This window comes from Manis pentadactyla, chromosome 3, assembly GCF_030020395.1.
Source record: "Manis pentadactyla isolate mManPen7 chromosome 3, mManPen7.hap1, whole genome shotgun sequence".
Lineage (NCBI taxonomy): Eukaryota > Metazoa > Chordata > Mammalia > Pholidota > Manidae > Manis > Manis pentadactyla.
Window position 1 is genome coordinate 35791453 of NC_080021.1, and position 24971 is coordinate 35816423.

At 35.2% G+C, this 24971-nt stretch overlaps 1 protein-coding gene across 4 annotated transcripts in view; it reads right to left on the reverse strand.

Moving 5' to 3' along the window:
• The window catches only part of ZFPM2 (zinc finger protein, FOG family member 2), a 462487-nt gene that overhangs the window by 358648 nt on the left and 78868 nt on the right, over positions 1 to 24971 (reverse strand). For 3 of the 4 annotated variants that reach the window (XM_036876341.2, XM_036876342.2, XM_057497831.1), the window contains exon 2: positions 12802 to 12960. The exons of the other annotated variant lie outside the window; for it this stretch is intronic. In XM_036876341.2, the coding sequence (XP_036732236.1) occupies positions 12802 to 12960 (159 nt within the window). The remainder of the gene's footprint in view (positions 1 to 12801; positions 12961 to 24971) is intronic. 4 annotated transcript variants of the gene reach the window in all.

Below are 24971 nucleotides of genomic sequence, written 5' to 3' on the forward strand. Positions count from 1 at the left end.
TAAAAAAAAAAACATATTTTTACCTTGTTTTGCTAATACCTAAAAGAAATACAAATGTTTCATCCGTTTGAAAAGGCCCATTATTCCGTGGATCCCTATAATGATGTCTGACTCCAGTCTGCCTTGGACTTACTACAAATGTTTAAGAAAATGTAGGGTTTTGCCATGTTCTGGATAGTATAGTTGGTAGACAATTATTTTCAAAACTGCATGTGATTGATTCCCTTGTAACCTATTTGGGTTACCTATTTAATATGCCATTGTTTTGACAATTGCCTTTCTTATATCCCAGAATAAAAATGATTAAACAGATCAAAAGAACACAATCCACATTTATTGGGTTATAAATTTTCAAACCCTGGATAAGGAAACAATCCTAAAAGAGGAAAATACTGAAAATACTAATGTTTATGGCAACTGTATCATATAAAAGTCACAAATAAAGTATTGATAACTTAGGAAGAACAGGAATTTATACATTCCTTCTATATCATTTTTATAAATTTATAAATTATTTCCATTGAACACTTATCCCAGATGTCAATATCATCTACGTGAGACTTTCTGAAATTTCACTAAAGATATGGAGCATAAGGGAAATTTCCACATGAGATAAGATAAATTCTCAGCAGTGTAGCACTCAAGAATTTTTATTCCTCATTATTTCTCTCAATTAGCACTTGAGAGTCAAAGCAGGTGTGGGGGAATAAAAAAATATCCTACTTTAAAGATGTTTCTAAAATACATATTTCAAGTTTATATTTAAGTGATTTTTCTTATTATCTTTTCCTCTTCTCCCTACCTTCCTCCCCTAACTACCCCCCACCACCCACAAAAAAAAACTCTCACTGCAACTACTATATTCCACTCAGAGAAAGATTCTATACAATTAAGGCACTTCTTGTTTCAAAGAAGAATGTAATGCCTGATACTCTATAAATGAGGAGACTCTGAACTGCACCTTCTCTTCTAACAGATCTGTTCTGTTATCAAGAAACCATTACCCCTTCCATTTGCTATATTCAAGTCTTCAGGAATCAAAACTACCACTCATTTTAGGACATCGTCATCATCAGCCACAAAGAGTAAAGCCAAATTTCACATTCTCTGAAAATGTCTCTTCAAGAAGCCAACCTAATCTATACAGAAAGATAAAACCAGTTTGAGAAGGTAATGGTATCTGAACATTGCTTTCTGTATAATCTTACTGTTTATTCTTTCCTTTTTAACAAAACGATTTATTCCAGGAAGACTACTCCTCTCTTATAATCCATTTAAGAATACTATTCATGAGCAATTCATCATTACCATACTGTTCCATTACTACAATAGAATATATTCATTATAAATAGACTTTATTCAAGCCCCATATCTAAAATGTTGATGTCAATGGAGAATGCGTATCTTAGGACAGCAACTAACAATGACTTCAGTCTGCATCTGAATGCCTTCTATCCAATACTAGTTCAAACACCCTAATGATGAATGACTCAGAGCTCATAAATAGGGGATAAGATTTCTCCTGATCAACCCTATTTTTTCCTGCTGCTTCACCACTGGAATTATATCTTACTCTTCCCTCTTCTCTCTCTACTATGGCTTATGGGGAACTCAAGATTTGTATTTAATGCTTCAGCTTTTAATATATTTATCTTTCTCTTCTATGATTCCTTTCATTATTTCCTTCCCTTCCACTTATGATTATTATCCTTCCAGAGAGATCACTGTCTAGTCCATATGTATTTCTCCAGGATCAACTCACTTTAAGTCTCCATTTCCCTCTTTGCCTGCTCACTGGCTCTTGCTAGCCACAGGCTGTTTCATGCCCTGGAACATTACTACTTCTTTTTACCTAATTCATACCTATGCTGCATTACATGCCAGTTCAAGTGTCACATTCTTAGGGACAACTTTCTCTGACCTTCCTCACTATGTGAAACCACCCTGTGCCACTTGTGTAATTATTTTATTAATGTCTGCCTCCCCATGTCATGTAAATTCCAGGATAGCCAGGACTCTCCCTGTGTGTATCCACAGCATATCCCACAATGTCTGATTTGGCAGGTGTTCAGTAAGTATTCAGTGGACTGGATAAAGCATGCATATTGAATGGATTGACTACACAATGCTTTGAGTCATTAATTATCCCAATAATCAAGAAAAGACAACTAAAAACTATGCCCTTTGCATAAGCTGAAAACCCTCAACCTTAAGAGAACTTCAAGTTGGGCATGTGGCCACCTGATAATAGACATTTCCCAATCTCCCTTTTAGCGAGGCAGACCACTCCATAAACCTAAATTCCCTACTATGAGATGTGGTCAAGTCCTGTGGGAGCTTCTAGGAACCTGTTCTTAAAGCCGGATCTAATCCTAATGAAGTTTTCATATCTGTGCAAAAAAAAATGTTCTAGGTCACATCAGCCTCGTCCAAACTCAGATCCATATCTATCTCCCACTACTAGGGAACCAGGGACAGTCTCAAGTATGCTATCACTAGACCCATCAGGCGCTTTTACCGCAAGGTCTTCCCTTAGTGCCTCCTCCCTCAGGGCCAGCAAGAGGTCCTTGGCTGCTGGTGATAACATAAGAAAAACACAGATAGTCTCCGCAGCATTGTCTAGATTGTCAGAAATGTGAGACAATTTTTTTCTCCTCTCTGCTTTACTTTTCAACACAGTCTTTTTATGAGTATCTGTGGTCCCTTTAAGCTCAGGGCAACTTATCTGATTATGGTAATGGATTTGGAATTCAAATATCTACTCAAAATACCAAAAAAAAAATCTCCTCTTAAGTTCAGGAATCTCATTCAAGGTTTTCCAAAAAATTAGGAAATCGAAATCAAACAACATTCTTGATCACTGCTGTCTCCTACAAGATCACCCATTTTGTCTAAAGGTGCTAGCAGGGGGTGATTCAGGCTTTATGCAGCCTAAAGCTTGTGCAACCTGGGAGGCCCTCCTCAAAAGAAGAATACAATGCTATATACAAAATTAGGTGCAGGGCCTTGGAAAGAGCTGACCCAAATGAGGAATTCCAAAGCTACACTATACTACACTGAATTGTCCCAGTTCTCTCATTAAAGGTAAGAATATCTAATAAAAGAACTGCAAAATAAAAAGGTGAATGAAGAAATCTAATACTTATTTGGCAATGTTAAGTGCAAAGATAAGAGATGTGTTTTAAATAAATTTTCAAAATGCATTCCTTTTATTAATGATCTAATTTTTTTAGGGTCACTTTAAAAGCTCCCCAACACAACTGCCTTTAGTATAGAGAAAATATTCTTTCCCAAATTGGGTTTTCCTTAGGCTATAAGCTTTTTTCCCTGTCCCTTTCTCTTTCAGTATCATTCTATATTTTTGTAGATTGTTTCTTGTTATGAGTCACTGTATTTTGGTATTCCCTTCAGTAGTCAGCTACTAGGAACTAGAACAGGGTTTAAGACAGGACTCAAGGATTCAATGAGGCAGATGAATATGCTGGTGAATAGTTTCCGTAGTAGAATGATGCATATTACCGGAAGGAAGCTTGAGAATGAATACACTGCTTCCTCAATCAGTCCAAACAAACATTTTCTCCATCTCATATATTTATATATATATATATATATATGGCAAAGTGTTTTATATATCTGTACTATAGATCTCCACCTTGATAAACCTCTATTAAAAAAAATCCTTGCAGAGACCTTCCCTTCTCACTGTCATAAATTATAATCACAGCCTACTGTCTTTGCAATTCCACTTTCCATCTCTGCTATGTACGTAAGACTCGGTAAGATACAGCCACTGTCAAGGTTCAGAACAGTTCCTTGTCTAATCTTTCTACTTCTCTAGATTTTTGATACAGAACCTGTTAGAATGTATTGCTTACTTTTCCAGTTCCTATGTTTATCTCACTTCCACTCTTACCATCTGCTGTACTGCATTTCCTTCAGAAAAGTGAAAAGTTTTCACAGTGCCCAGAGCTTTCCCTGCAAACAATGCCCTCTTCCCCTCTTCCTTCCTTCCTTTCTCCACTTTTTATTTGGTCTTATTTTGTGTTAAGGTCAAGCAGTTTAAAGAGTTCACTTTGCAAACATTTCTACAGGGCTGGAATTCCTATCCAAATAGTTTTGATGGATTTGTAAACATTCTTGCCATTTATTACTGGCTTCTGCCCAAGCACACACATTCTGGTTTGTCCCTGCTCTTTTGAATTACCTGAAAACAACTTCACAAGAAAAAGACAGTGGGAAATTGTGGTTTCTTTCAGACAACCAAATCAGGGTAACATAGTCATCCATTAGAATAATGAGTCTAATTGAGCATTTAATATAGCGCTCTCATTATATCAAAATGCTAACTCTACTTATGCAAGCCAGTTTATAGTGACAGTCTTTAAACAATTACCAAAAGGATGGAAATATTTTAAGCACACCCTCCATTCATTTACTTTAACCTCTTTTTATTCCTTGTTATTATATATGCCCTCATTCTTGACTGACACATCATGTTTAATAAGTGTTTAATTAGAGAATGAGTTTATACTTCTTATGTACAGGTTTCCTCTGATCATATCCTTCTACAAGGACTACATAAGGAAAGACATCAGAAAGCAAAATTAGTTCTCTATTTCTGTAGGTACAATAAATAGCCTAAGTTTTCATTCAATATTAAACTTCAGTAGTTTTGTGACTCTGGCTGTGTTACTGAACCTCTGGAAGTCACAGGGGCAAATAACATTACCCTGTAGGACCGTAAGTTGATTAGAGATGATACTTCTACAGCAAGATGTCTGACTTCCAGGAGCAGTCAGCATATGAAGGTTGTCATTGCCATTATTATAATTATTATAATTGGTATGGAGTTTCAGTGCCAATCCTTGGAATCTCACTGAACTACAAAAAACAAAAGTTGAAACAGCAACCTGCATTTGTTATCAGTATGTACCTCACTGGTGTAATACATTCAGTTATTTTTACTTGACCTTTTAAGAACAACAAAAAAGTGACTGACTTTATTACTATAATTAAATTCATCCTACCGTAGCTTTCTACATTTCCCTTTACACATCTACACTTAGGCCTACCAGAGATAGAGATTATCCCATCAGGTAGTGGAGAGGCAAATTCTTTAATACTGCCTGTTGCTTCTAAAATGATAATCAAAATAATGTGAGAAATTTTACACACTAACCAGAAAATATGAATGAATTTTATATCAGAAGATTAAGAGCTCTGAAAGTCTTACTAAATTTAAACCTAAAAAATGTTAGTGCAAAGCAAGACAAAATTTTTAAATCATTTGTAATACTTAAGCATAAAAAGAGTAGAGGAGACATGGCTCCTTCTAAGGGATCACTTTCTATAAAATGATAATATTTTATCTCAAATCATAATATGCCCACTGGTCAGATTCAAGATTGTCAACTATGTTAATTCCATATGATTAAAATAAATTAGCTTCCTAGGCTTCCCTAATGTTATTAATACATTTGATTGTCGTTAAATAGAAAAGTAAATTGAGAGCTAGTAGATGTAAATTATTGGCAAAATACATCTATTAATACAGATCTGCATGAATTGTTTATATTTAATTTGAGCAAAATTTAAATTTTTAAAAAATTTAAAATAGCCATTTATACAATTACAACTTGATCAAAAACTACTTTCTTCAAGAAACATGGGTTCTTCATTCTACCCAAAACATCACTGGGAAAAGGCAGCAATAAAAGGGCTTACAAATAAGTAGTTCTTTATGGTACACAGCTAAAATTAATGATTGACTCAGTATCTAGATTAAAAGTGAAACAGTTAATCAATAATGCAAATGTCCCCTAATATTCAGATGCGTGTGGGTATATATACACTATATATTATACATATATATATGTGTGTATGTGTGTGTGTGTATAATATATTAGTACTAGGAGATTAAATAAATTCTTACTCTTCTCCTGAATTTCAACATTCCTAAAAACAACAAACTACATTAAGTTCTACAGGTCAAAAAATGTTCTTTCACTTACAAAAACCTTAAACATAAAACCAAAAAAGGCAGTTTCTCTAAGTGGTAAAATATGATTTTTATATTCATTTTCCATTTTTATTATTAGTAACAGTCATGCTGATATAAAACGAGGATATAACGAAAACCCAGGCAAATATCTCAACATCTTATATAGTCAGGTAGAAGCAGAATGAAATAAACCTTATTGCAATATGAAATTATTTCATAAATTATAAGAAAATTAGGTAATTACATATTTTATCAGGTTTTAATATATTTCAAAAATGTCTTTAGTAGATTGTACAGTAGAGATCTCTTGATGGTAGACTCACAAGAAAAGCAATAATTTTAGTTTATCTTATGCAAAAAAGTGGTCTGTATTATCATTCATGATTTGCATTAATGATATCTGAGTCATTTCAAGACTGCATAAAATAAGTTCATTTTAATTTTGCTGAAATTATTATGATGATATTTCTGGGGTCAGAGATGAGGTAGACAGACACAGCTTATTCTGACCCTTACATATAGAGAACACTAAGTCATGGACAAACTATGTACATCCTCTGGTTCCATCAAACCCAAGAAAAGGTTGATTATCCTGTAAGAACAAAATGCCTTTAAATGCTCTTATATTTTTCTGAAGATGTGGTTTAAGAAAAGAGCAATCTGACTCCCAACAAAAAATAAGTTTGGGAGATTTTAAGACAGCTATAAAAGAGCCATTCCACAATGTCATAAGGTATTTTTTTTTTCAATCTCATGAGATAAAAATACAAGTAGGACACAATTATAGCCTATCTTCTAAGAATTCCTTTCCATTTTGCGTTGCTGGATAACTTATGCAAGAAAAATTTAATGATTTTGACATAAGTTATAAAAAAAAGTACTGAATACAGGAAAACAGAGGGATTGCCAAGGAACAATGTCATGTGGGGGAAGGGGGAGGTGGCGGAGAAGGCAAGGGAGGTCCGCGCCAAGCAAAGCTGGGGGCTGTTCAATCAGCTCTATCAGGGCTCCATCAGTGTCTCCACTCCAGCCAAATCCAGAGAAAACAAGGAGTCAAAGATTCAGGTCAATAAGCTTATAGGCGATTTGCACAAACAGCTCCTCCAGCAAGGTAAAAAACAAAGTCATATTGGCTTTTCTTTTTTATTCCTTCTCTTTGAACTCCTTGGTCCAAACACACCCTGGAAATGTCAATGTTATATGCAAGAATTTAAAAAGCTTAGCTTCTTAATCCCATTAAGAAAAAAAGGAACAAAGTTGCTTGTAAAGAGCTCCTTCCTTACAGAACTCAAACTGAGTAGGCAGGGCTGCCTTGTGGATCCTGAGGCCAACTGCCTAAGCATCAGAGGAGGCAAAAACATGCACAAGGCATAAATGAGGAAGGGAAAAAACCCTGTGGATTGGGAAGGGTTTATGAAATATAGGTAAGCAGACTTTCCAAATGAAAAAAATAATAAAATAAAATGAAAAGAAGAAAATAGGAGACAAAAGAGCATGAGTGTTTGACCCTGGATCAAACAAAAAACAAGCAGTTATTAGTCCCACAGCCAAATCTGCATGAAGGTGAATTTTTTCTTCTTCTTCTTCTCAATACTAAGGATCCGGATGATTTTTGTTGCTTTATCTTCACATGGGGAGTGGGGTGGTGGTGTTGGTGGATTTAATGCCAATAATCTAGGCTGGGTTTTGTTACAGACCAAAATGGAACAGGGGGAACTTTTCCTCAGTTATGTCTTATTTTTTAAACAAAGCTACAAAACTATACAAACTGATAGAAGGGAAGGAATGGGGTGTGGGAAAGGGAAATTTCAATGAGTCTGACAGCCTGTTGGCAGAAATAATTAAGCACAATGATGAAACTGACTCTGATTCTCATGCCTCCTACTCTTTCTGATTCAAGGATATTAAAAGTCATAGAAAGAACACACCCAACTCTGGTATAGTGGAAGGGAACAAAGTGAATCAGATCACCTCCAAATACCCCTCAAACTGCTCTTCCGGAAAGTACATTAATGAGTTAGAGATGGGCGTCTCATCTAGCCCTTGGCTAAAGGGATAAGTCTGATTGGGGTTACCTGTGTCTCCTGACAGCTTCCCCAATTTACTTGCTTCCATTTCCTGCTTTAACCTTACTTTCTGCAAGCCTTTCTTTTGTGTCATGACCCTGCCCCTTCTCCCAGGTATATCTCCAATCTCCTCTGCAACTCACCTAAGCCATCCAGAGGGGTGAGAATCCAATAGATTCCTAGAGCTGCAAATTCCACAGGTCCAAGGGCACCTCTTCTACTCCTCTGCTCTCTGCTGTCCTCTTCTGGCTTCCTGCAACACTAACCTCACAGGTGGAGCCAACCTGACTCTGAGTACTAGACACTCACTAGACCCTCAGGTCTGTCAAAGTTCACCTACCCCAGCACACTTAAAAAATCACACACACACACACTGTTACCCATTTTGTTTTTCTTCATAGTGCTCAACATCACCCATCATATTACACAATATGAGTCTGATTACCTGTATTTCCTCTGGAAAGTGGGGCTTGACTTGTCTACTGCTGTATCCCTAGCCCTGAGCAGGTCTAGCACATAGCAGATGCTCAATATATGGGTTGAATTGTAACAAATTTTATCTATTGAACAAAATTGGAAATTTCTGCACTCCTAGCTCTCTGTTTGTGTTTACTTTTGGTTTGGTATCAATTACTTCTGAGGCAAGAGCTAAATCCAAGTCTAAGTAACTGAGGTTTATTCTCTTTCCTTTGACATGTTTTGTGTTTTTTTATTTTAAAATAGAAATATAACTTTACTTTGTGCATACTACCTATGCCAAATCTTCTTGAATGTGGTAAGAATGTCCACTGATTCACTATACCTGTTTCTTTATTTTGTGAGTTATATTATGCCTCTCTTTTTCAACCCTAGTTTTCCCAGATCGAAGAGCTCTAGTATTAGTTCATCTCTAGATTAAGCACTGTACCCAGTGATTTCTCTGATCATTCTTCATTTCTAGATATTAGGAAGAGAACTAAGGGTGTTTTTTTTCCCCAAAATCAACTTTGATGGCATTGTTTTCCTTCTTATCCTTTGGAGATGATGTCACTAGGGTACATTTTGTAAAGACCCTCAGTAACTTTTCTAGATAATCATATTGATAATTCAAAGTTCACCAACACGTGGTTTTTTCAGAGTTTTTTTCTCAAAATCATTAGACTCTACTAGTCTACAGCAATATTGACCTGACACTTTTCTTCTTATTCATATACTCTGTGACATTCTCCTGGAATGCAGCTCAAGACATGCTTATTTCATTTCAGTCATTAACAAACTTGAATATTTTGGTGAAGAACCCCTCTTCTAAATAATTAATACTGTAGACCAGTATTAGAACTGCTCCATGTCAACCCAACTAAGAAATTTACTATCTAATAGTTTACCAAGACTCACTAATATGAGTTCCCACCTGTGAACAGTGACATAACAAAAGCACCTCATGTTGCTTTCCAGACCACCTATATTTCAGTTTGTATTAGTTTCTTCATTCTGAATATGCACTGATGTACTTGCATGTTTACTATATAAACCAGAAGAAAGGCAGAAAAACAAATCACTCAAGCAAAGAATCCAGTACCACAGGAAATGTGCAGCACTTATAGACCCAGCCTTGATGTCTTCGTCATCTGTAAATTCAAGGAAATAATTCTTGCTTGTTTCCTTCCTTGCAGAGATACTATAAGGCAAGATGCCAAATGATCTAAACTCATGGCACAAGAAAGGATGATGCAAATTGAAAATATTCTTCATATTTTGCTAAATTCTTTAAATTTAAGGGTATCAAAGCAACTTTGAAATAGCATCTTTTTATAAACATAGCCCATTTCATTTAAAGACTTAAACTAGGAAAATACCCTGTATAATGTAGAAACTCAACTTCAAAATTTTTTAAGAAATTTTTACGTTAAGTATGTCTTCATAGATGTACAAAGAGTACAGCTTTTCTTTTTATTTACTTGCTTAATAAAAAGGAAAGTTACAACAGCATATGATTGCTTTTATGCGAACACAGTTGCTAAAATGCAAATGAAGATATATTGTAACTGTGTGTGTATCCTCAATACTCTCCTCTGACAATGTGTCCAAATACCCTGTTTTGGAAAACTTAAGATATTCTAGCCATATCTTTATGATTTGACTTTTCAAACTACTCTCCTTTGTTTAATAAGAATAAAGCATTAGATGTTCAAAAACGTTATCCCCGTAACTCAATAAAGTAACTCTCTCACTGCTAGATTTTAATCATGGCTAGATCTTTAGATGAAACTTTTCAAATAATCCAATGAACTTTTCTATGTATATTGACAGTTTTTAAGTTATAGTAAATGATTTAGAAGTGCAGAAAGTATGTTTCATCAATGAATCCAAGTTAAAAATATTTTTCTTTAGAGTAACAGTTCTTACATGCTTCCTCAATGACACTGGCATCATTGAACATTTAAATACTTATACTCTTTTAATGCCTAGTATATTTCCTTCCCTGCCACTGGAAAGAAAACACAATTGTGTGTCACTGAAACTAAAATATGAATTTCTATAGTAAGACTAGTTTCAAATTTTCTAGAGAGAAAAATTTATCTTCCTATCACAGTTAATCAACTTAAGTGAAAAATGGATGAATCCCTTGTATGACCTCAAAAGGACACAATATCTACCTAAGAGTTGTCTCTCTTTCACACCAGTTCAGTGAGAATTCCCTGGTCTCACATTCTATGAGTAAAATAATGAAACTATTTTTCTAGTAAATAAGGCAACTGTGGTTTGAAATAGTAACAGTAGTATTTATCTTGAAAATTATTAGGTGAAAACAAGAATTAATTTTCCCCACTTATCATTATTTTCTAGGTTCAAACTAAACACTAGAGAGTTATTTTTATAATAGTAGTACATTAACAGATAATATATTAAATGTTATTTTGGATAGTTTTGATATATTTTTTAATTTCCATCAATTCATCAGTTAATATTACCCACTAAATAATGTTTTTAAAAATTGTAGTTCAATGTTTCTCCTATAATTCCGAAAGCCCTGTCATTATTTTTTGTATTTGTAGAAAGAGGTTATTGTCTTGAGACCATAAGTATGTAAGTCTATTTTCTTATAAGGAACCACTAAAAACTTGGAGTTCCATATCCTTTCATTAAACATAGCCTTTAATCATTGATTGCAGCAAAATATAAAATGTACCTAATAATACCTATCATACCACTGTATGGATCAATTCAACTGACAAAATTGTCTAACTCTTTTAAAGACAAGAGCAAGAATATAAACAGTACCTTCTAACTACTGGTTCATTCTCTTTACTGATCCCACAACATAAGGCAGGCAGGTACTCTACAAAGTACTAAAGCACATATTTCCTGGCAATGAAAGAAAATGAGATGTCTTCACACATAGATTCGAAAACTCATCTCCAGCTAGCTCTTACATGTACTGTTGTGCCTACTATCATCAAGAAATTGTTTAGGACCCAGAACAACTAAGGAAAATACTTATTTGGCCTGAAATCTGACTCAGCATTAGCAAAGGTGGCCTGTTCTGTCCATCCCATTTTCCTTTTCAGCCAAGGCCTCTGATGTGGATGGCAAGGACCAGGTTGTAAAGCCATCTTGAGGTCTTCAAGAGTTAATGGTCCAAGACATTTCCAGAACTGCAGTGTCACCAGGTGCTAGAGTTGCTATTCCATTTCAACAGTTTTAGGACAGGAGAGTCTACTGATTACAGGGATGGGAACTGACTAGATTCTTTTGTTTCTAACACAGTAGCAAACAGGAGAAAGTCATATTAGAATTGTAATATGTTGCCAATGTATCTGTGGCCACTGAGATAAGTGTATTGGCAATTTTGGGAAGAAGCAATATCAGCGTTCTTGATTTCAGACTGTCATGTGTGATCAACAAATATACACAAACACAGTAAAAAAATGCTTCACATAATTTCTCTGCCTGAAAAATACATGTCTGAATGAAAATGGTACAAACATAAGTATACAGACATACAGAGGAGACAGACACACGCTCTCAGTCAGGACCTCTGGGAAACTGTTGTAAAATCAGCAAAAGCAGCTCTCCTGAACCAAGGAAGTGACCCAAATACTTGTGAAACTGTATGTTGGTGCAGGCCACAATAGGAACCTCACTTGCAAAGACAAAACAATGAAAATAAATAAATAAATAAATAAATAAGATTCAAGAGAAACCTTCAAAGCACTTTTGAAAACAGCAAGCAAAGAAGGATCCATGCCCAGTGCGCATAGTTTCTGGCAAGGCCACCTGGCTCCAAGTCAAAGTTGGAAATAAGCTGAGATACATTGTCTCAGATACTTCTTCTGTTATAATGTTAATGTGTCAAGAGACTATCTAGAATGGAGATAGAGCATGTAGTTTTTTTTTTAACAGTATCTAAAAATGAAAGTCAGTGTTGAGTCAACATCAAACACCTAAGATATTCAGTCTTCAAAAGGAGTGAGCCAGAACCTCGGGCTGGGATTCTGTGCCGCCATTTGGTGCTTACACTCAACACCTGATTCCAGTGCCTTGCCAACGAATGACATTAAATAAATACTTGTGAAAGAATAAATGAATGATAAACATAAAATGCATTATAGTTAATTGGCCAATCAACATGAAAATATTTGCTTAAATATATAAAATGACTTTGATTCCTCAAACTAGTTCTTTTATGTTTACACTTGAGAAAATCATCTGAGGAAATGGACTCATGTATGGCGTCCAGCCATTCACAATTACCTTTGCTACAAAAGTATTCCACTTCTTCACAGCTCAGATTTTCAGGCCCAAATTCTGTGGAAAAGCTTTCCTCCAGTGGAAAGTCCCCTTTTGAGATGATGTCTGTTTCCTCTGATGGACACTCATCTTCTTCCTCTTCCATGGCATCTTCTAGTGGCCCTTGAAAGAGAATCAGGGACACTGTACCAAAAACATCCAAAGGAGATTATGAAATAAAATCCTTTCATAGGGTCTTTTTGATTAAGGTAGTGAGAAAAATGTATCCTATAAATAGGCTAAGTCATGTCACCAATGGGATTCACACAACGTAAGTCACATCCATGTTCACAAGGAACACAGACCTATAAAGAGAAGCGCAAGGAGGTAGAAGGAAGCAGTGCCTCAAGTTACAGAAAGTGATCTCCATCTTCAATCCTTCCCCACCCCCCAACTCCAAGCCAAAGGTTTTTTTTTTTTTAATTCTCTCCTGAAGAGCAAAACTGTGCATTTTATGTTCATTTGTTAGCATTAACTGCCTGGTAAAGAGTACAAGGTCTCTTTTACACTGTTGTACAATTTTACCTGAGATTTTAATAAAGATTTAAAGTAATTGAATGTATTTTAATTGAACTGAAATTTTAATAAAGTCTATACTTTTAAAAATCCATCTTAAGAGTGGATTCTGAGAAAAGATTTCATTATATGTGTTTGAGGCTTGAAAAAAAATTACATATTTCTCTCCATGATGAAAGCATAACCCTATTCATAATTAATTGAATTTTTTTCTGAAATGAAAAGTAGTTTTCTAATGAGAAAATGTAATTTGTATTTATGTGATACTTTTTCAGTAATAAAAATACAACTCCCTTGGAGTGAATGAGAGTGAGGTGCACTACATTAAAGGACCTATTTTATTGAAAGGAAAGGGAGGGCTGTAGTTGTTCAGATGGGGCTGAAGGGGACGTGGGAATACCACAGGGCTGACTGAGTCGCTGACTGCCCTAGAGAGTCAATGCATCCAGTTTCTTTTACTAAGCAGAAGCCTGCATTTGCTCCTAAAGCAGCAATGTGGCATTTTATCCAAAGAACACAATTATGGTAATTTGTACTAATTGTCACTCATGTCAGCCGTCTCATCAGACAGGCTAAATACTTAAAAGGTTTAGGCAGGCTCTTTCTCCTACTACTTAGAAATGTGCTAGGAAGTTTTCAGGCCAAAGGAGAAATATTATAAATAATTAAAAATTGTACATATACTATAATTTTTCGATATTGTGTGAGCCAACAGTAATAGATATGTAGCGCACAGTCATATACCTGGTGCTTTCCCAAAAGCAAGTTTCCAAACGGCTGATTCATATGACATATTTTCATGAAGAGAATTAGTTAAATCATTTAAATTAAGGGGCATCCAAGTGAAAACTCTTCTTACAGAGTTTCTTTGTCCTTTTTTAAATTGTTTTTTTCTTCAAAATGGTACAAATATTAAGGAAGAAAGAATGCCCCAATTCCAAACACTCTGGTTATATGTTTTCTTATACTCAAGGTGGAGGGTTAAAAAAACCATGGAGTTTTACACAAACTACATTCAAAAGTTCATGGATTGCATATTAGTTTTTATGTCTTATCTATTATTTCAAGTTTAAGTATATAATTTCACCTTTTAAAACAATTATGTCAAGTAAGCAAGATATGTGAGGAATATATAAAATAATAATAATGTACAGTATTATTATCATTAAACATTTATCTGATAATTCCAATTAATTCTGAGTATAATGAGGAATAGAATATTTTCCATAATTTTGCTTCTTTTCAAACATATGTTAATTATCATAATAGTTTTGCTCAAAAGAAGATAAGGGAAGATTTTCTTGAAAAAAAAGAAGTCTCTTTTGTGGATCTTTAAAATAACCCAGCGAATGTGTCCTTCTGAATCTGAGAACTTGTTTTCTTTCGGTAAATTCCTAGGAGTGACCGCAATGGAGTATGGTGGGGGGAACTCGATAATGAGGGTGAATGTAGTAATCACATTGTTTTTCCTGTGAAATCTTCATAATACTGTATATCAATGATACCTTAATAAAAAATAACAATAATAATAAAAATAAATAAATAACCCAGAGAAGTAGGTATGGGAATTATTATTATTTTGTAGACCTTGAAAGTAAAGCTCAGGAAGTTAGTTGACCAGAAGAAGGTTAAAAGCTAGTAAGTGAAAAGGTTGATGTGAAAATTCAAGATTTTTTCCACATCTTTTATTAATATGATGTATTACTATGCAAACTGTACTTCGTTGGTTATAAACATTCCTTCACAAATAGAGCTGTAAAACTTAGATAACTCATAAGCACAAAAATCCTCAGAACTGGTGAAATCATAACAACATAACTCTTTATTCATTGAAGCATAAAAATCTAGTCTTTGAAAATGGAGAAACCTCTTCCTGCTTGTCTCAGATTACTGAGGATACAGGTTAAAAGATATTAGACATGCGCCAAAAGTCAGGAAGATCTTATAGACTTTACCAAAATTAAAATAATTGGCTACTAATATTTAATTATTTATGTAATTTGCATCCATACTAAATCAATGTATAAAGAAACTGCCTTAATATCAGTTGCAACAGAAATGACATTATATACGCCTTTTAGAATACTCTGAGTTTTGCTAACAAAAAATAAATCTCTAAGTTATAGAATAAATATAAGTAGTTCATATATATTTCAATGAATTTCTTTTTCTATTTCTGGATGCTCTTCAAGTATACAAGTTTATATATTATAAAGAGAACACATGCATGGTATAAGAATAAAATCAATAGTAATAAAAATGCTTTCTTTTTCAAAAATGAAATTCTGAGCAAATATGGTAACATTCATAAGGAGGGTTTTTTATTACAGATAATATGTAAGTGAACAATTATTTAAGACTCAGTGTCTTAACAAATTGGCTCCATTGTATATCAAGTTCAAATTTAATAGTTTTATATTACAAATAAAATGGAAAAGCCCTGTGGAAATTTGAAAGGAAATAAACCCACTAAGCATTTATCTAAGCTTCATAAGCCTCTAACCAACCCATCCATGTTATGGTTATATAAAATTATATAATATGACTTAAGTCATCAAAGATTATGAAAAGATCTTAATTGATAGTATAGCAACCTGCATTCCAGGAGCTGTTTTATTTTGTGTTGGCTATCAATTTGCAAGTCCAAGCACCTAATTGAAAACAAGCACTGATTTTCAAAACCAAACTACAGGCACCGAAATTAAAGGTGAAAAAAACCTTGAGCTCATTGTTCAAAATACACGAGATCTCATTGTCAACGTTTAGGTGATTGTCAACCACAGGAAGGTGATTTAATGAACAGCTTGTATTTCTCCCAAAGCAAAGGTCAGATTTATATAATTTAATGTACTTTAAAACATGAAATTACTAGCCTTTCCTTTAGCTATGCTTTCAAACCAGGCTTTGGAGAAAAAAAAAGGTTTCTCTTAAAATGCACAGTATTTATGGTTTGAGATCAGATCTCACTCCACTCTCTATATTGCATGTTTCTTTAACAGGAAAACCTTACAGATAATCGGTGGCCATAAACTAACATTTAAAAGGGGAAGAGATACTTGAAGCACAAGTACAATTAATAGCACCAATGAAGGAAGGAATGAAGGCACCTCCTGTGTATGGATTAGTGGGCACAGAAGTCCACTTCAGAAAAATCACCACACATAATTTGACACAAATAACAATATCTACTCAGAAAAGGCTCACGACTGAGCTCCATGTGCCCTCATGGAGAAAATTACTTCTGATTGAGGCCACTTGGCAGGCAGGGGTAAGGAAATCAGTATTTCAGCTCTTCAATTGCCTCTGATTTACAGATATTTAAACACACTCACCAGAATTAATACTCAATGTTTATAGGTATAAATATTTGGTTCACTTTAAGATGCTAATAATTAGATTAGCCATATATCTTTAAGCTGTGAATACAACGATGCTACATGTCAGGCCCACAACACTGTTAATGGTCTTTCAGAATGAGTGAGCAACCTTTTGTATTTTATACTGGATGAATAACAGACATCACTGGGAGATTCTGGTGGGTGCAAAGTAATGCTTCCGTTTTCAGAAGGGAGACAACTGGATACTCTGGAACTACGTCAACTGACCCCAGCTATATTTGCCCTCCAGAGACAAAGCTGAAGCTAAAAAGGATTGTGCATAATTCACACACTTGACAATACCGCTGGTGTCCAATGTACAGCGAAGCCTTTAATTTAGCCAGTACCAACTGCTATATTATAAAAGCTGAGCCTCACTGTGGGAGAAATGTTCATTTGGTGGCTGTTTCAATAATCTGCATTGCTAAAGGACAAAGGGGACATGAAAGATTAAGCCATCTTAACCTATATCCTGGTAGCATAATGGTTGAATGGAAAGAAAATGATGAGCTGGATCTGTATGGGTAAGAAATAGTTTGAGGAGTACTTACTCTCCAGATAAATGAATTTATGAGAACTATTCTTACAATTTCAGGTGCTTTAAGATATCCCTGAAACCCATAGTCACTGAACTAAGTGCTGGAAGGTGATAAAGAAAACTTTAGGGAAAAAATTTAAAAGATATATGAGAATTCAAAGGAAAGAGAAAATAAACAATACAAAGAGGAAATGTAACAAATGATAAAGACAAACATAAGTATTAAATCAAATGTGTCTTTCAATATCTGTTGTCTCGATAAATGACTTCCTATCTTGGCAGCAGCCTACTTAAATGAGACCAACCTCACCTAAGTGTCAGATTGTCTTTGTTCATATAAATTCCAAGCACTTCAGAATGAGGCACCCAAGAAAGCAATTAAATTCTACAGAAATTAATACACATTGTCAGGTAAGAGGAGGGGAAAAAAATGCCAGGTTCTATGGTTCTGATGGAGTACCCCAAACAGGGGATATTTTCTTTTTTTTTACATACTCACTGCCATTAATTTATTATAAATTATATTAGTTTGGTTTTGCATGCCTTCTGATTAAAACAAGACACATATTTTGTCATAATGGAACTATGGAGAACATTCAATCTCCTCTCCAATGTATTAATATTCTAAGCATCCTAGAGGCTGCACAAGACTAGCCACCTAGCAAAATGAGACTGTTTCAGAATACTGGGCAGCCTTGATTGCAACTGACAGGTGGGAAGAAAATCACATTAAAATATTATCATTCCCAATAATTACAATAATCCATCACAGTGTGCTCAGAAATTCTGCTAGGTGAGTTTCCCCTGAAAACACACAAACATTTCCAAACCTTTTTATTCCAGGGCTTCTTAACGTACACCACTTCAGATCACTTTTACACCTCATAGTATTCTTCTTATGGGTATAAGAAAATAAGGATATCCAAATCTGACAATTTAAGCAGTAATACATACCAGGCTTTAATTATGACATAAACATTGAGCCACACTTTTCATGTGATACTTACTACCTTTGAAAAGTCAAATATGAAAGTATAAACTGGGCATGGACACAATCTGGTTCATATTTAATGCACAAATGTGTCAAAGCTCTATGGAGTATACTGTATTTCAGTTGCTAGATTAAAGGAGTTAAGATAGAACTTTCTATTCTAAACTTATATTACATTGTCTATGTGGGATGGAAGAGAGGGAGTGGATTCTGATACTTAAACTGGATATCCTGAGATCTAACATACTCTGTAATCTAGCCTCATATCTTTGTCAATTTCAGGATTTTATTATCAAATGCAAAATGTAAAGCTCTTCTAATAGGAAATATTTTGAGTTTCATATGTTCTGTACATATAGGGTCTGTTTGTTCAATTAGAAATGGAAAATGAAAACTCAACTCTAAATTAAAACACAGAAATCCACAAAAATGGGCCCCTCCCCATCTTATTCCGGAATAGAAACATTTCTATCTTTAGAGCACTATTATCTTTTTACTAATTTTATCAGGGGCATATTCTATGGTTCTCATAGTTTTCAGCTGCTATACTCAGACTTCCTTATAAATCATTACCCTGTAGGCACCCCTCAAAATGCTTCTCACTCAGTTCCTGTTACATTTGTCTCCTGCATATCCCACAGTGCCATTTAATGAGAAGGGCTGGGAAGGGGAATGCTTTTCGGACAGTGCAAATCCGCACTAACTCATGTAATTGAGCTTAACAGCAAGAATACACCTTATTTCTGTAGTCTAAAATAAAAAGTATTGAATTGAGCAAGTTATTCCTGCAGTCACTCACTTTTAACAATAGTTGCATCAGGGGATCTAGTAGGAAGGAAACATTTTTATTAATTTTTCTCTTATCTGCCAGAAGAATGTTGATTTTTTTCATTTGCATTTGTTGCCTGCAGGTAGCAGACCAGAGACTCATATAGTTGAAATTCTTCTTTTTGATTAATTTCTTTCCATGTGTTATTTCTTATATATAATTGATTTTGGGCTTTGCTCATAGCTGTACATCGTTTTTATATCTGTACCAACAGCAGTCCTTCCATCTAGAAAGTTGAAGAAAATTACCTGAATTTTGTTAAGTTTATTAAAAATGAGATCTGTGAGTGTTTAAATTGAGTTTTGAAATGTTAATGCAAAAACAGGTATTAGAGAATTTTTGGTGGAGGGTTCAATTTGACCATATTCCATTGTAAAAAGAAGGGAAAGGGGTCAGGTTTTATTCAAATTGTTTCTTTAAGGGAAAAAAAATGAACTCTCTGATTTTACAAAAATAGAGTAATATTCTTTGCTGCAAGGTCTTTGGCCATTTTTATAGATGGCACTGTTAACACTCCTTATATATAAAACTGAAAACAGTTGAAATTCTTTAATTTTTTCCCCCTGAAATGTTGTTTTGTAAACCTTCAAATTAACAGAATAATGGTAAAATGAAAACCACAGTTTTGTTTAGAACATATGCAAACCTAGCAGCAGCAACTAATCTAACATTGTAGATTAAACACTGATATCACAGGAAACATAAATCAGATGAGGAAATACAGACAAATTTGAGCTAGAATCTCCAATGACTAATTTACTCTAAAGAAGTAACTCAGGCATTGAAAAAATTCAGTTCATTAGCAAATGCCTTGTGCATTGACCCAGGAAGTTAGTGACAGAAATGACAGCGAAATTCAAATATTTTGTAATCAGGTCTCAGTCCAGAGCCCCCATAAAGCTATTCTTAGTTTATTAAAGATGGTAACTCTACCATAAAGAAATATGAAGGTATATTCATTACTAAATCTATATATTTTTATGATTGTGATATATGTCAATAATAAATTACCCCTAACTGGTATTAAGTACAAAAGGTGAAAGGCTTATATATTATTTTGTTCTGTTTTTGAGACATTCATGTGTTCACTTATTCATCCACTCATTCTTTATTGATTTTACCAATATTTAGTGAGTGTGAGAAACAGGGCAGGCACTGTGTTAGGCACTGAGTACAGGATGGATGACCCCAGCTCTGCAGACAAGCTTTACGCACCCAAGGCATGGAGTTTATTTTTTTAGAAGATGCTCTATTTTAACATGGAGAGGGCAGGAGAGGCTTCTTAGATAACCTAAATTCTAGTTATTTGTGCATTTGTCTTACTTCCTCTGCTATATTCTATCTTACCACATTTGTAACTGGAATCAGCAAGTATGGTACCCTGCATTTAGCCATGACATGTAATGCTTAATCAAATAAGATTTCTTCAGTTGTATTTAATCATAATAAAATTGAAGGCCAAATCAAGGAAAGATAATATTGGGCAGTTTTTACTAAAAAAACGCTACACACACAGATTTAAATTATTACAAATTATATTGTAAGAGGAGTTTAGTCTCCATGCTGGTATGAAATCCATGGTCTTTTCTTGGTTATTCAAAGTAGGTGCCATCCATCCTCAGCCTGCCAGAAGTTTGTCTGGGGATGTGGGACCAGGTAAGCAGAGATTTTCCCCAAAGTAAACACAATGCAGTCACAAGAAAAACATCTTGTGTTTCTCAAAATGTGAACACAGTACACATTTTTTAGATTTTTTAAAGCACTGAAAGGAAAGGATATGAACCTACCCAGGGAACCTCTTATACATGATATGTGGCTGATAAATATTTATTGTTGATTGATCAAAACTTACAACTTTATAACTTGCACAAGAAAAAGACACATATTTTAAGAAATGCCAAAACACCATCAAAATAATGCTAGTATTCTAACCTAACAAACTTAGAGTCTGCAAAACTAGTTGATAATATCCTGCATAGTTCTACAACAAAGTTAAAATACTACAAGGAAAAGAGATGTAATTTTTCGAATTACCTTATTTAAATGGAGAAAAGAAAGAATAGAGAAAAGGGGTACTTATAGTCTTCTGACACTAGAATGAATATTTCTTTCTCTTCCTAGAGCAAATTAAAGATAATGAATATGTATTTTTAAAAAGTCAGCAACAGAACTAGCCAAACAATGAATACTAAGCCAAGGACCCTGATGACCACCTTTCTTACACAATTTCCTAAGGCAAAGATGAATCAAGTAAGGCCCTTAAAAACATTCAGAATGCCCTTCTTTGTCTCATATGCAGCATATTTATCTCATATGAAAACATCTAGTATTCACATGGCTACATGCAGGAAATGAAGGAAAATTTCAACTCACTGCAGATTGTGGGGGAAAAGTATTTAACTAAGGAGAAAACCAACAAAAATATTGGCATCAGGTTTTGAGCACTGTACCTATGAACTTTGTTTCTTCGTAAGTAAAATTTGAATCTAACCCACATCTCATCAAATAGATCAATTTCCCTTTTTTTAATCCTTCACTTGAATAATACCCTTTCTGACCCTGCTTTATTAAAATAATTAATTATTGATTAAACCTTCTGAAACAACCATTTTATAAAATAACTGCTCTGGAAATGATGCCTGACTTCATTAGCTGATTACAAATAGTTCATCAGCAAATGACGGTTCTCTAAGTATCATCCCTGGGCCAGCAGAATAACCATCATCCGAGAGCTTGTTGGAAATTTAATATGAATTATCAGACTCCACCCCAGATATGATTTTGGAACTCTGAGAGTGAGTCCTATCAATCAGTGTTTTATCAAACCTGCAAGTTTGAGTATACCTGTATAGAAATATAAATGCTACCCAGAAGTAACTTTGAAACAGTATAAATTACATTGTTATTGTCATTTAATAGAAACTGCACAATATTTTTCAATTAATACAGGCTCCATGACTCAATTATGGATGGACAACTTATGTACTGCAGCTGACTGTCTGTGATTGAAAGACAATAAACTGGGCAACTCAGTGTAGTCACTCCTGATAAATGACAGGTTAGGTTTACTTATTTAGTGCTGGCTAATTGTTCTACCAAATGATGTCAGTGAGTCCAGCAAGTGTTCAAATCTCACTGTTTCAGACAATGCTGGGATGGCATGGAATAGACTGTAACTACTTCAGGCTGATCCCAAATGCTACTCCTCCATACCCTTCCAGGAATGCTGAATAGCGCAGACAATTGACCAGGGAATTGTTTTACAAAAGAACCCCTCACATGCATCTAGCTACCACACAGAAACAAAATCTATACAACTGGGACAACATCTCAATTTTTAAAAAATTAACGGTCTGCTTTTTGAGACTCTTGAAAACCAAGAGCTTCAAACAGTGTTCTTCTTATCATATTCTTTTGAGGGTCTAGCATTTCATGCGATGAGAGGAAGGGTTCTCTGTGCAGCCAGAAAGAGCTGGTCCATCAGGGGCAATGTGAAGGGAGCGGTCCCAGCCGAGCACACACATCCCTGTGCTCCTCATCCCTCATTCCAGCGCCTTATTATAATCAGGCTGCTGTACAAACCAAGTGTGGCCTGTGGGATTTTCTAGAGCAGCATCGTGGCCAGCCTTCACTGTTAACCCACGTATGCGGCTCACAAAACTACACGTCCTATCACCACCACCTTGAACCAAACTGTCAAGGTGAGGGCAACTAAGGAAATCTGTTCCATTTTTCACAAATAGGTGTGGCCTCCTGATCCTGGCATGCTGCCAGTTTGGCCCTCCGTTTCGGTTTGACACAGTAAATAATGATGAATATTCTTTCTAAACTTGTACGGTCCTGCACACATGTTCTCTGCACACAAATTCCTCACACAAAACAATAGATTGCTGTTGATCCTTTGTGTACTGGTTGGAATAGAAACTTTATAAGAATTTGCTAATTTCACAGGTGTATGTGTAATTTTCCAAATTTCCATGCTGGCAGATCTCTTTCATCTTTGGGGAATGAGAAAAACAAGATTTGTAGTTGCAAAACCCCTAACAAGATGAAGAGGGCTTTTTAAATACAGGTGAAGACAAAAATCAACATGTCCACTCTGCTCTAATTGTGACGTGCCCTGGGATACATATCAAAGGGCACTTTTTAACAAGTGTCCTATGTTGTCATTAAACCACCATAAAGGTACCTCAATTCAGTACTTGTGAACATCTCCAGGGGCTCCAGGAAGCACTTCCCCATAAAACATTTCTTCAGCAAGACTTTTACTTTATACTAGCACATTAAAAGAGTGTCTAAAGACACAGAGGCACAGGATATAGCTGTATTTTTAAGAACTCTTACTCTCTGGAGAATTAGGAGAGCAGGTAGGGTGCCAGTGATAACAAAGCTAGCTTATCCACACTGCCCCAGCAGTCGCAACCTAGAGGAAGCATCTAAGGGTCCTCTTAAAAAGAAAATATCGTCTGCCTTTGGCAACAAAGCCTACGATAGAATAAAAGCAAGCACCTTTACAGGCAGAAGTTACAGGGTATGCCAAAAGGCGTAGAGCACACATAAATGAACTCTGCTCCGGTGGCTCACAGCACTCCAGTACACGCACCGTAAACCCTCCACTGGCCTCTGTGAGACTTCTGGCCGGAGCGTCGCAACACAGGTGGGAAGAAAACCAAGCATCGTAGCTTATTTTCCAATTAAATAAAAGTTCATTTCTTCCTTTAAACAATAAGACTAAAATGCATTTACTAACTCTATTAAAGATGCTAAATTACAGTTCTTATTTCAACATTGATTATGTAGCTATAACTAATGAAAACCCAGAAAAGGTCTTCTCACCAGCAGCTACTCAACCCCAATCACCCGCTCTCCCGTGAACCAAAGAAATGCACATCCCTTTCCTCCAAACAGAAAATTCCAGAATATCAGATTCATCAGGACTTAACTATTCAGTGTATTGACCACGAGTGCAAGGGAATTTTTGCCCTCTGAAGTTGATGGCTTCTAATTCTTATCAACAGACAAATCCATCTAACTTGAATAATCTAGAAATAAAGTTTCCTGTTTTCAAGCACAGGTTTGCCTTAAACATGAATTAATGTTTAAGTTTGCCTTTGGTTTATTTTCATTGCTGTTCTTTGTTGTATTTTTCTGTTGTTTTTACTCATACACTGCTTAGAATGAGTATCACATAAACAGCATGAAACATAATATATGGATGATTTTATATGCTAATAATCTTTCCCTAGTTCAGAAATTATTTTCCTGCCATTGTTTAGAAAATCATTCTGTCAGCTCCCCCACTTCCTTCTTTTATATACCTAAATATTTTACTCCTGACTTGGAAAAATATACACAAGTAACTCCTACCAGCAAATGCAAGAAATGAAATCAATGAAGTTAAATCAATTAAGTCATTCGTTGTTAACCATAGCACTCTATCTGATTTCCACCGCGAGCTGCTATTACCTTTTGCTTTCTGCAGACAAAATGGAATTATGCACCTGTCATGCTGCACCACCCCGTACCACACCATCCTTCCCAATCCAGCACTCTATCTTGGAGTTGAACTAACATTTAGTTCAAGTACCAAAGGAGCAGGAAACAAGCTTGTGAAAACATATTCTGATTCTCTCTGCACTCCCAGAGGAAAACCACGGTGCCTATCATTAGCTCAGTCATTCTCCACTGTCGCCAGTCTTATCATCTAGTCTGTATTGTAATGGCACCAATTTTAGTGTGACTCAGATTCACACTATTATAAAATAGGTAAAAACACAGACTTTCAAGCCCCACTAATAAAGATTCAGAAGTTCTGGGATAAGGCCCAGGAATCAGCATTTTAATCCTGCACCCCAAGTTATTCTGATACAGAGCACTCACTGG